The sequence below is a fragment of the Cheilinus undulatus genome, linkage group 19 (genome assembly GCF_018320785.1).
Source record: "Cheilinus undulatus linkage group 19, ASM1832078v1, whole genome shotgun sequence".
NCBI classification, from domain to species: domain Eukaryota; kingdom Metazoa; phylum Chordata; class Actinopteri; order Labriformes; family Labridae; genus Cheilinus; species Cheilinus undulatus.
The window spans coordinates 15417107-15430470 of record NC_054883.1 but is presented as its reverse complement, the minus strand read 5'-3'; the positions used below and the strand labels follow the sequence as shown (position 1 = coordinate 15430470).

The 13364-nt window shown below is 39.5% G+C and overlaps 1 protein-coding gene across 1 annotated transcript; it reads right to left on the bottom strand.

The window, feature by feature from the left end:
• Window positions 1-4010: 4010 nt before the first annotated feature.
• foxh1 (forkhead box H1) lies at window positions 4011-9402 on the bottom strand. Its single transcript, XM_041813883.1, has 4 exons — window positions 9305-9402; window positions 7159-7754; window positions 6462-6566; window positions 4011-6212 (listed from the first exon to the last, which is right to left on the bottom strand). Exons 2-4 carry the CDS (start codon window positions 7642-7644, stop codon window positions 5247-5249), a joined length of 1557 nt encoding a protein of 518 aa, XP_041669817.1. The 5' UTR covers window positions 7645-7754; window positions 9305-9402; the 3' UTR covers window positions 4011-5246.
• Between the last annotated feature and the right edge of the window lie 3962 nt (window positions 9403-13364).

The following is a 13364-nucleotide window of genomic DNA, read 5'->3' as shown; positions in this document are numbered from 1 at the left end:
CAAAAAAGGGGAAAAACATTTCAATTAAGGACAATGGAAATATACAGACAAAAACAAACTGATTAATGTGAGTTGCAACAGATAATTTCTGAGGTCAAAATTTCCCTTGTTTAAGGTTTGGGGAAATAATGTTTCAAATTATGACATAAAGAGCCACAAATCATCACAAAAGAGCCACATGTGGTTCAAGAGCCACGCGTTGAGAATCTTGATTTAGAAGGAAGTAAGAAGGCTTTCCAGTGGTTAAAGATTTAATGCCCAAAAGCAGTTACAACAAAAATATAATCTTCCAAAAACAAATTTCAACCAACTGTTGGAGAAAGCAGGGTGTTATTTTTTATTAGAAAACATGGCTCACATTTTGTCCATGGGGGAGTGCATCAATCAACACAAACCACAAGTTCCTCACAAGAGCTTTAATAAAAAATTTGAAGTAAAAACTTTAAAACACCAACTTTTCTGTGGTAGGCAAAAGAATAGTTTTTAACTTTGTGTACTACAATGTTTTTAATTTTTTAAAATGATTTACTTTCAACTGTGAAGAAGAAAAAATCTAAGAAGGTGCTTCTACATTTTTGACTGGAACAACCACTTATTTTAAATTGAAAGATGTAGTTTATGTTCTTCTGTTAATATAACAGGACATTCAATAAAAACAATTTCTACTCATATTTTTCTCTTTTTGTCTTGTTTGAAAGAAAACATAATTTCCATATATCCTCTTTATGCTGGACAGCAGTATTTTACAAAATTATCTATAAAAGCTGCAAGATAATTGCAAAGATTCTGTCATTTTCTATTTAAAGGGTTATTCAGTCAATTTACAACATATTCACCTCTCATTAGTTACTGATGGGGTTAGTCACTCACACAAAACCCAGTGTGAGCCTCACTAGTCGTACATGTAAATTCATGAGCTGGAGTGTTCAGAAACAACCCAGAATGCCGGTATGTTTGGGGGAAGGGGACGTCCCCGTTTAAATTGTGTCCCCCTCCTCCCACTTATGGGTGAGGGACGATCAGGGAAAAAGAAGCATGGATGGTGAGGGAGTGCAGGCATGCGATGGCTGTTGATAAAGAGATAGAGGACACAGCAGTAGAAGCAGCAGGAGGCTGACGGCTCCTTGACTGTTGATGTAAATCAGCTGTGTGTGTTTTAAGCTGAAAGCTCCCATGCAGAGGCCATGGGCTGTGGATCAAAGATAGTTATCCTTATTTATACTACTACAATTCCTGCTGTAAAACAATCTATCATAATGAGAGGAACTGAAACTGAATCCCTGCTGTTCAAAAAAAAAAAAAAAAAAAAGGATAGTAGTCAGCAAATGTTTGGGAGTAAATGCTCTGATTAGGGGGGCTAAAAAGAGGGAAATTGTACTTTTTAGATATAAAGCAGGGATGCAAAACATTAGATTTGCCAAAAAAATTATTTTAGCTGATACCTACACCAATATGGACATGTAACTGTTATTCACACCCAAAACTTAAGTCTTCAGAGTTAAAGGAACAAGGGTAACCCAAAAAAAAGACTTCTTTTGACACCAGTCTGTTAGTCCTACTAAAACTGCCAACTAATTTTTACATAGTGTCCACATTTACATTTTGTAAAAACTGGTAGAATTGTACATTTTACAATACAGATGATTAACTTTATAAACTAATATATGCCAATGCAGACAGAGGTGGAAATAAATCATTACTCTCACTCAAGTTACTGTTACCTCTACTTTGTAGTATATTTTGAAATCAGTACTCTTACCACTATGTAGGTAAGTTTTAATCAGTAACTGTATGGTTACACGAGAACAATATTCTTGTATTTTTCTATGTTGACTACACTGCAGCATATAGCTAGAGACTGATCACATCCCAGAACAGTTGATCCCTGCTCATGTTTCTGGTGTATTGATGTTTTTGATGGGAGACACATTTGCACCATGAGTGAAGTTGTCCACTGAATCAGCATGCATGCCTGTGACTTTGGTTAGTCCTTAAGGACAAATAGAGAATTTTCTTCATCAGTATGCATTGCCTTGCTCTGACGATGACTCTGCTTTGTTTTTGTCAGGGCAGACAACACTTAACAGATTTATAAGAGTTGTGGCAGCTGTTATATTGTAAAATATTTATTTCATAAGTAATGTTTAACTGTATGTAGTGTGGCCCGATATGGACACTTTTAAAGTGTTATATTCAACGCTCTATGAGTTTAACAGTCAATTTTACTGTGTATTTTATTTTATGTTTGAGTTGTGACTTTACCTGGTTGTAGATCTTTTCTCTTGTCATTTTGCCAATAAGAAAAGATCACATTTTACTGTACAAGTAAACTTTAATAGCCAGAACTGTTTTGCTTAAGTAGATTTTAACCAAAGTAGCTATAGCCATGTACTTTTCCACCTCTAAATATGAATATCATTCTTTAATATTGTGAATCACTGATAGAAAATCTTTAATCCTTTTTTTTTCATGAAAAATACATAGCCTCACTACTGACACTAGTCATGTAACACTGCCAGCTTTAGCAGGCTATTGTAGCGTTTAGCTTAAAGTCATGCTGCATAAAGGTCTAAAGTTGCTGCTAATCTAGCAACAAAAAGGTCTAAAGTTGCTGCTAATCTAGCAACGGATTCTTCTTCAGTTTTGTGAAGAAGCTAGCTAGCAACTAAGCTAACAAGTGCTATATTTTCCACTAAAGTCAGATGGCTGCAAGAAAAGTCTAAAAGTAGACAAAGAACACAAATATTGTTAAAATGTTCTCATTTTAAGTTCTTGATTTGAGTGTAAGTATTTTAAGAGGTGGAAGACTGTCCTACTCAAGTAAAAGTTTGGTTCAAAACTTAGGTGGAAGCCAAACTACTGCTCTATAATTCTATTCAAGCTAAATTAAAAAGTGGATCAGAGATTATGAATCTCCAACAGGCTGGTTATCATAGTGTATCTTATCCTAAAGTGAAATGCAAAAAAGAAAACAAAAAAGCTGTCTTGGGATAAAATGTGGACTCTTTATCTCACAATGTGCCACTGACCATCAGGTTTTTAAAGCCAAACTACTGGACAGAAGAAAGCTTGGACCTCTTCATTGTGGCTTTTAGTGTTTGTGATGTACAATACTTTACCGAAAACATACTTCAGTCAAAGTAAAATGATGAATTTTTAAAAGTACTCAAAATAGATGAATAAAAATACAGATGAACATGCCACAATATCAGGTACACCTTGCTAGTACCAGGTTGGACCCATGTTTGCCTTCAGAACTGCCTCAATTCTTCTACCATAGTTTCAACAAGATGTCAGAAAAATCTTCAGAGATTTTGGTCCATGATAGCTTCATGCAGCTGCTGCAGATTTGTCGGCTGCACGGCCATGATGTGAATCTCCCATAACCACATCTCAAAGGTGCTCTATTGAATGGAGATCTGGTGACTAGAGGCCTTTGGAGTAAAGTGAACTCATAGTCGTGTCTGAGATGATTTGAGATTTGTAACATGGTGCATTGTCCTGTCCATTGTCTAGCCATCGGAAGATGGTACACTGTGGTCTTAAAGAGATGGACATGGTCAGCAACAATACTCAGGTCGGCTTTGGCATTTAATCGATGCTCAGTTGGTACTAAGGGGCCCAAAGTGTGCCAAGAAAATATTCCTGAACCGCTGATACAAGGCAAAATGGATCCATGCTTTGCCAAATTCTGGCCCTCACAGCTGAAATGGAGACTCATCAGACCAGGCAACATTTTTCCAACCATTCAAGTTAACAAGCAATTGAACAGGTGTACCTTATAAAGTGGCCAGCAAGTGTGTAATGATTTGTCCAGATACCAGTGATTTCAAATTCTCAAGAAATTCTATGTCTATTTCTAAAGAAATGCTGTTGGTTATCATGCAAATGAACGAATGATGAAAAAGAGACATCTGACAAAACACAAAAATGAAATCTAAATTTTAAAAAACGTCTTTAAATGGGAGTGGTTGGTTTCATATCTCCATACAGAACACAGAGGAGCACAATTAAAATAAGCAACATTTTATTACATACCCTGTTCAATTAATGAAACTTCTGAGCAGCTTTCACCTCAGCTCAATACTGTACAAACACTTTACAAGACCACAGATAAAATGGTAAAAAGAAAACACCTTCATTGATGAGGTAGGCAGACACTTACAGACAATTTCCTTCAGTAGGTTTTCTCAGGGACAGGAATAGTGCAAAGACAGCAGGGCAGAGAAAACATGAGGTAGGTACTGATAGGTGCACTGTGGCCGATCGTTTCCATTCACTATAGAAAATGTGGCATTTTAGAGATTGCATATCAACCTAAAGTTAAACTGATTTTGAGTCAAAACACTATAATGAATAAAGGGGTAGCTACATGGCCAATACTGGTTGTTAGGGAAGAAATGATCTTTAGCATCTTGTCCTGTATATTCAGAATTCTGAACAAAATAATAAAAATATATTAAGACATTATGATAGATGCAGTCGCATCCCAGTAAAGGAAAAAATGTATGTTTTTAGTAGTACCAGTTATTTAAAATCTTAAAATTTAAAATGTTGGCAAGTTACATCTGTAAAAAGACAGCTTTCAGAAAGGTGACCGATTGCATTTGATGTTCAGATTTAACATCTACATTCCAGCTGTTAGCTCATGGTTCATGAGCATGACATTCAGCAGTCAAAGAGGCAAAGTACAGATGCCCTAAGTGGACATACATCCATGCATTCTTTTTTACCTGTACCCAGGATGATTTCTGGTTGTTTTCAAGTTCATTAACAACTTAAGTTATCAAAACAACAATGCTAGTTTTCCTGTCATAACTTGACAATTTCCCAGCGATCTTGAAACCTGTGAATTCAACTCATTATCACAGGAAAATAAGGTAAAAGGTATGGATGCATGTCCTCTTAGGGCTTCTGTTGAGGACAACATGTATTTGTGCCAATAAAAACAGTGCAAATGCAAGCGGCAGTGCAAAGAGCCTATACAAAAATGTCAGAATGAGGTAGATATTTGGTTGTATAGATGTTAGAGGTAGATTTTTCTCCAGGTAACAAGTCTATATTTTGAAATGGTTAAAGACGAATTGTCTTTGTAAAATACTGTCTTACAATAAAGCTCTAATTTTGGTAAAATATAAATGTATCCGTTTCTCAACCCCCCTTTGAGTCCTTGCTTTGGCAGAAACTGCAGCAGGAAAGTGTGCCCTTTGGGGCAGCATGGCTTGGTATTAGTCTGTTTTTTAGAGTCAGTACTGAGGGTATCTGTTAAGCGGAGGTCCGTTCTGCAGGGAGTACTGACTGGGTGGTTGATGATGTGAGAGAGAGTTCTGATTGCTTGGCACCAATACATCAAAGACACTTTTATTTGGGGGAACTGATTGTAACATGTTGTCCAAGTCCATGATGAGGGGTGGGGCTTGCACAGAAACCCGTCCATTGGGGAGAATGGGCCAATAAGCAGGGCTTAAAAAGTGACCAGGTGCAACAGGAGGGCTGCCATAACCATACAGAGGAAGTCCGCCATGTAGGGGCATCAGAGGGCCTCCGTTGAACCTCATGCTGGGTGGTGCAACAGCATTAGGGGGAGCGTATTTTGCGTAGGAGGTGGGAAGCTCCCATGGTGGTGCAACAGTCTCCCGTCGGGCTGATTTGTTAAGAGGTCTGTAGTCCTCGTAACCATCTGACCCAGCTTCGCCATCAAGAGGAACTCGCTTCCCAGACAGAGGCATGCCTTTCCATTCCTCGTCAGAAGAAGAGGAAGAGGTGGAAGCCGGGCTGGCAGAGCTGGCCGAGGCACTACGGGCAGAGGAGGCATAGCGGGGGCGAGGTGGTGGTGAACGAGGTCGGTCAAGCTTGCCCCAGCAGTCTCTAGAAGACACATCCACATCTCCAGAGGCACTTGGCGGTCGCAGGCTGTGAAGCAAAGAGTCAATGGCGAAGGAGGAGTCCAGTTTGGGTCGGAACAAATCCTCCTGCAGTGGGGAGGGGTTCCTCGAGGGCATCGCAGGGAGGGTGGTGACAGGGGTGGGAGGTGGTTCTGATTCTGGCTTGTGTCCCTGCAGGATGTAGGGAGCCAGATCCTGGGCAAAGATGGTCTCATCTTGGCGTGACACAGCAGTATTTTGTCTCTTCAGCAGCTCTAGAGGAACACGGCTCAGCTCCACCGCCCAGAAGTTGCCCTTGCCCTGAGGCTTGCCTGGGTCCTTCAGCACCTGCAGGTGAAAGGACAGAGAAGGGAACCTTGTCAAGCAGGACTCATCTAGTTTCACACTTTAACATCACAACAACAGCAGTAAAAAGATTTAATCTCAAACCAAATCTCAGAGTGCATTTATACAATTGTTAAACATGGTCACCAACCTCAACTCAGGATGTTGCCATGCAAAATTATTGAAGAAACTCAAGACTGAACAAGGATCTAACAAACAAATTAAAAAAAACAAAGGCATTAACACACATACCTTGACAAAGCAGTCATATGAGGAGAGGTTGTGTCGCACTGAATCTCTCCAGCCCTTATAGTTTCCTTTGAAAAACGGGAAAAGAGTGCTGATCTCCTTCAGGATCTAGAAATTATACAAGAATTTCGGGGTTTTTTGGTCAATAACAGATGCTTTAATCACAAGATTTTAGCTTAGATATGCTAAACTGCAAGATAATGCCATATAAATCCACTTTAATGGGCTGACTGATAACATAAGTAGGAAATTAAATGCAATCAAGTATTGCAGCTCCACAAGACACCTCTATTTTATTAAGACTGCAGGTTTGCTACATTAAAATAACGTTAAACTGATGATGCCAGTACTTTAAAATAAAACAATTTCAATGAAACTTGGTTCCAGGATGCACTGTGTATCTTATCACTTGTTTGATACAGATCAGTGTCTGGTTTCACTGCAGTCAAACCTTATCAAAGCAAACCAGGAATGGAAGTCACTCAAGTGTCACCAAGAGGCTGCTGTTATTTGTCACTTTGTGGACTGTAAATTGCGTGCCAGTATTGTCCATGAACAAATATCTTACTCAACTAATATTCCTTGATGAAATCTTACAAAATATGAATCACATTTAAGAAAAAGATCAGTGCGTAAAAGTGGACACCGGTGCGCAAAACACATCATGCGTCCTTTCTACTGGGCATGAGTTTAGGCTTACCTCAGATAATGTCAGTTTCTTCTCTGGGGACCTTTGGATGACCATAGCTATCATAGCGAGGTAGGAGTACGGAGGTTTTGGATACCGCTGATAGTTCTTCTTCTTTCCCCCGCTTGTGCCACTTGTATCCCCCTCGCCGTCCCAAGCGCCCCGGTTTATAGATTCCGGCTTATAGTTTGCGTCCTGATGATTGAGGCACGACGAGACCGGCGGCACGGCTTTATCCATGAACGTCGTGGCACTGGTGAGGTGTTCGGGGCGCACTGCAAACTTCTCCAAGCGGGGAGGCTGCTGAGGAAGCATCTGGGCCGGCTGCTGCTGAGGCCACTGTTGGACTGAGCTGCTCCGTGTTACACCGCCGTGAGGAGAGCTCTGCTGAGCATTTCTGCTGAAGTCAAGGTGATGGCCGTGATGCTCTCCGAGGTGAGGCAGTGAAGGCAGTGCCAAGTGGCTCGGCTCCGGCCAGTGCTTTGTCATGCTGATCATCCAAAGGGGGGAGAAGATCGGTCCGCACGTTCGGACAGGAGCGTTGAGAGGGGGAGGGAGGTCTAGAGGCGCTCCTTAACTTCTGGCAGACTGCTGGCTCCAGGCTGACTCTATTTGAAGAGCAAACAATTAACAGTTTCATGTAAATCCCGCTGCGTAATCGAGGGTAGAATGACGCGTTATCTGAGAGCAGAAAGACTGATCGCCCCGGGGGCGTTAGGGAGGGTCTGTGTACAAGGAGGGGCGAGAGAAAGACAGTAAACCTGTAAATAACCCTTATAATAATATCAACATGTAATTTACAGACCTTCTGCTTTGAAACGATATCGTAGGAGCTTTACGCACGGAGGCCTTAAGCTTGTTTTGCGTAACTGAAGTACACTTATGACACACAAGACACATTGTCTAATAAAAAGTAATTAAACTAAGACTTATTGTTCTAAATCAATTCATTCCCTGAAGCTGCTGCCCAGGCTGTAAAAGATCATGAAGACTTTCACCAGAGGGACGCTTGAGCGAGAGGGCGAGAAGTAAAACTTGTGGGGGTTGGGGTGTGGCGCAAGAAAGAAAAGTAATTTCGATTGAAGCCTGCATGCAATCAACAATTTTTGCAGAGCAATATACATAGGGAATTGCTAATAAACAAATGTAGGAACATTAAGAAGGCAAATGTTTGTTAATCTGTCAATCAATACAGCAAACTAATTACTCCCTATATAAGCGTCCGTGGAAATTATTTTAATCGTGATGAAAACACAGAAACGAGCCAATCTGCACTGGCTCAGATTGATTCTGGATAGTATTTTACCGGAAAACAGACATGCGGACCAATTTAAAGTCTGCATTTTTACAAATAGACAACACGGTGCAGAACTTATAGGAGATCGAAATCTAGGAGCGCACAACATTCTGAGTTTTACGCACAAAGCGCACAGTGGGATCTCACTGCAAACACGCAGGATGTCACTCGGTGTTGTAGAGCTCAGTTTCGGGAATGCAAGTCTTTTGTTCGACCTAACGTAGTGCTAATGTGAAGCCGCTTTCTTCCCAGCAAGACAGTGAAAACAAGTTGGATTAGAAGGAACCCCATTGGCAGACAGGAGACTCTTCCTTCCCAAAGGAGCTGCTTAGCATGTGTGGAAATTCGGGGGCTATTCAACACATTTGTGGGTTTTCTGGCGCTTACAAGCTGCTAAGTGTCGTTGTAGGGTCGGAGATTCACACCTTTGAACGGGAGCAATCATGTTCCCCAAAATGTTGGACATAGGCTTAAACCAAAACTACTTCACAGAAAGAATCAACAACCTCCAGAAGCCTTTCGTTACTGTGTAAAACACGGCCAATTCTGTCTAAACTTTGACATTTCATTAATGTAAACACTATCAGTATTTGTGCTAAAAATGATTGATATATTGCAGCTGATAAGACAAAAACGCGGCTTTGAAACGATTTAACATGCTCCCTCACTTCCTTTTTGTGCCAAGTAACTAACAGAGGATAATTGAATAAATATTTTTTTTAATCTCCTAAGTGTGTGGACTGGAAACCAGCATATAATTTAATTCAAAGTTACTGAGAGAAAATAAGGAGAACTATTTGATGGAAGTTTTGTGGCGCGAAAGGCCTGTTAACATAATAAACACCTCCTTCAAACACTTACCTCGTTGATTTGAGGATTAACTCATTTTCTAAATCAGACACAAAGTGTGTCACGACTTTATTTTAAGTCACTTCAGTGATGTAAGGCACTCTCACCTGTTTCTGTTTGCTCAAATAATGTTCTTCTTTCGTTTTTAAACACGGATTCATCGTCCCAACATGCTCCCTGTTTCCCTCTAGTGGTCTTATACGGAGCTGCACTACATAATATCAAAACCTCTTTAAATTTAAGGGGAAATGGGGTGAAAATTAACTAATAACATTAACTCAAATTACTGTAATTGTTTTTTTTTTTTTTTGGGGGGGGGGTACTTGCACATTTGAATACGTTCTGAAATTAATGCTCAAACTTCTACTTAAGTAAGTGTATTTTTTTTACTTGAGTACAATGCTGGTGTGCTTTTTCCACTTCTGTTGACTACACAGCCTTTGATATATTTTGGGAGATAAAGTGGACAGCGTGAGGAACAAGCAACTGGATTTCTGATGACAGCTCTTCAGTGGACAATTGGTTCAAGGAGGTTCTGAGAATACTCCCTCTGGAAAAACAGACTTATGCCCTTCACAATAACACTGAGTCCTTAAGATATGACAACCTGCTTTGGACAAGGTTCATTCTTCTGGACAAGGCTTTGAACTGAAAAACACTGGAAATCTGGCCATTATCAGCCTGTAACACTGGAACATAAAGGAATCAGTGTGGTGATGTGGGATTTGTGAGTAATGTGCATGCCATGGCTGCTGTGTTTTATCAGTAAATTCCAAGTTGTAAAAACTCCAGTTCTGTATATTTTTTTGCAAACAGAACCTCAATAGAAGTGAATGGAAAATAAGAAAATACTTCATATATATATATATATATATATATATATATATATATATATATATACAGTGCTTAACAAATTTATTAACCCTAACCAAAGTAAGGTTTATGCCACAGCTGCCGTAAATTAAAAGCATTGGTAATTACCAAAATCACCTTTTATGTTTCTGCAATGGTTAATACACCAATATGTAGAAGCGCTTTAACCCAAATGATATTTTTAATGCTAAAATAGAATTATTATTGTTATCCATGAATTTTCAAATTTACTGATTTACAAAAAAACAGAAAAAATAGTAAAGTGCATTATTATTTCTCGGTTAATATGTCAAATTATAGTTATTTACTTGCATTCCTGAAAAGAAAAATTAGTTTTAGTGCTTGAATATTATGCTTGATTAATTTCTGACTTCTCAGAGAAGCCCAGTGAGCCAGCTCAAATTTGGGTGAATTCAGTTTGAAATCCCTCATTCCTGTTCAAAATGTTAATACGTGGAGAGCTCACTGAAAATGAAAGAGTCTGCATTAGAGCACTTCATGATGCTGGATGGTCTTTGAGACAAATATGACAGGTGGTCTAATAAATTTGTTAAGCACTACATATATATATATATATATCTATATATATAGATAGATATCTATATCTATCTATATCTATCTATATATATATATATATATATATATATATATAAGGGTATATAGGATGTGAATTTCCACAACTTTAGAGAGAGGTCAATTTAAACATGTTGAGGCAAAGCCCAAACATCGAACTGTCAATGTTCAGACATTTACATGCCTACATGAAGAGAGGTGCTCAGCATAAAACATGCTAAGTAAAACACAAACTGCCTGTCTATCCTTCCCTTTCTATCAGAGCGACACTTAATAGGGTTTTCCTGGATTAGTGGGCCTTGCATGAGAAGAATGGAGAGAATCATACCAATAGGAGCATCCAGGACAAAGGTGTTCACATAGGCTGATTGTGTCTGGACAAATCCCCTCTAATCTGCTCCCAGATGCATCCTGAGACAACAGAAGCCCTGAAGTTTAGTCCATCTGATAAAGACTGAGAAAGTGAGAGGAAGATTTCACTGTGCTGTGACAACTCCATATAAGATTTAGATTTTGCCTGCAGGGGTCAGCAGAGGTCTCCTTTTTCTGTTTCTATCATGCAGCTGAGAGCTTCTTTCATAATAACAAACCAGTCAGACTACTCAGCCACTCAAACACAGTCCAACTGTGAGGAGTAAATTGATATTTAATGATGGGGATATTATGTGTTCAGGCTTGTGTGTACACTGTCTAGTGAGAGTACAACAAAGAGAACAAACACACCCAGACACGTAAATGAATAAAGACTGTTTTATATTTGTTGAACCAGACAAACAGTTCTGAAGGTGACAGCAATCCTGCAGCACCCAAACACACATTTATGCACACATACACTCTCTTAACATTAAGTGTCTTTTATCATTCCTCATCTGTAAACATGAACATGTTAGAAATGCACTTATTTTCATTGTTCATCAAAACTTCTGGCATAAATATTCCCCCCTTTAAAGTGACTGACCTAATTCAACAGAGGTCCAGATAACTGGTGCTAGTAGTCTCACAGTTAGAGAAATGTGGATCACCTGAGTGTTGTGAATGTGTCTCAGTGATTGTAGTATAAAGACACCTGTGTCTGGGAGGTTCAGTCACCAAATAATCAATATTCCTGGCTACCATTACACCATAAAGAAAAAAGAACACTCCAAGCAACTCAGAGAAAAGGTTATTGAAAAGTACAAGTCAGAGGATGAATACAAGGCTCTGAACATCCCCCAGAGATCATTTAAATCCATCACTGAGAAATGAAGGAAATGGTACATGTGTAAATCTGCCTAGATCAGACTGTCCTCACAAACTGAGTGAGCGTGCAAGAAGGAGACTACTGAGAGAGGCCACCGAGACACCAATGACTACCCTGAAGGAGTTCCAAGCTTCAGCAGCTGAGATGGGAGAGACTCTGCAGACAACAATTGATGTAAGTCAAAGCTTTATGGGAGAGTGGCAAAGAGAAAGCCACTGTCAAAGAAACCTCAGATTCAATCTGGACTAGAGTTTGCCAAAAGGCGTGTGGGAGACTCCATGTTCAAGTGGAAGAAAGTCTTTTGGTCTGATGAGAACAAAATGGAGCTTTTTAGCTATCAGACAAGATGCTATGTTTGGTGGACACCAAATAATGCACATCACCACAAACACTATCCCCACTGTGAAGCACGGCGGTGGCAGCATCATGCAGGGGGATGCTTCTTGGCAGCCAGCCCTAGGAGGCTTGTAAGGGTGGAGGGCAAATGACCCCGGCAAAATATAGGAAAATCCTGGAGTACAATCTTATTCAGTCTGCAAGAGAACTCTGGTTTGGGAGAAGAGTCATTTTCCAGCACGTCAACAACCCACAAAAGTCACACAGAGATGGTTTAAGATAACAAAGGGAATGCTCTGGAGCGGCTGAGTCAAAGCCCAGACCTCAGTGCAATAGCGAATGTGTGGCTGGTCTTGAAAAGGGCCGTTCATGCCGGATCCCTGTGCAACCTGACAGAGCTTGAGAAGTTTTGCAAAGAAGAATAAAATAAAATTGCAGTGTTCAGATGTGCAAGGCTCTTTAAGACCTATCCACACAGACTCAGTGCTGTAATTGTAGGCAAAGGTGACTCTAATACTGACTTGATGCAGTCACATATTTAACATAACATATTGTTATTTATATTGACATTGCTTTGTAAAAATTCTGTTTTCATTTTGACAGTAAATGGTTTTTATTTTTCTTTATTTCTTTATTTCTTTTCAATTTTCTTTTGTAAAAAAGCCTATTTATATCGACCATGATTACTTGATAAATCAATGAAAGGGTAAAATATCCAAGAGGGTGACTACTTTTTATAGGCACTGTATTCTCAGACCCCTTTCACCCCTATGTAGTTGTATGAAAAAACTGCTGCAGGAATTTGCAATGTTTGCCAGGGCCACGTGCAAGCGTTTACTAATACAAAGGCAATATGCAATCTAAGCTCCTGTTTGGCTCTTTGTAATACTGTTATTATCTGTAACCTAAATGTTTAAAATCCAAGAGGGGCTGCTTTATATTACTTTAGCTTCAACCCCTTCCTACAAACTTAGCTTCCGAAGTCTCTTCCAGATTAATATTTCTGTCGATTTGTAGAATGTTGTAGAAATAAAATGTGCTTACATAGGG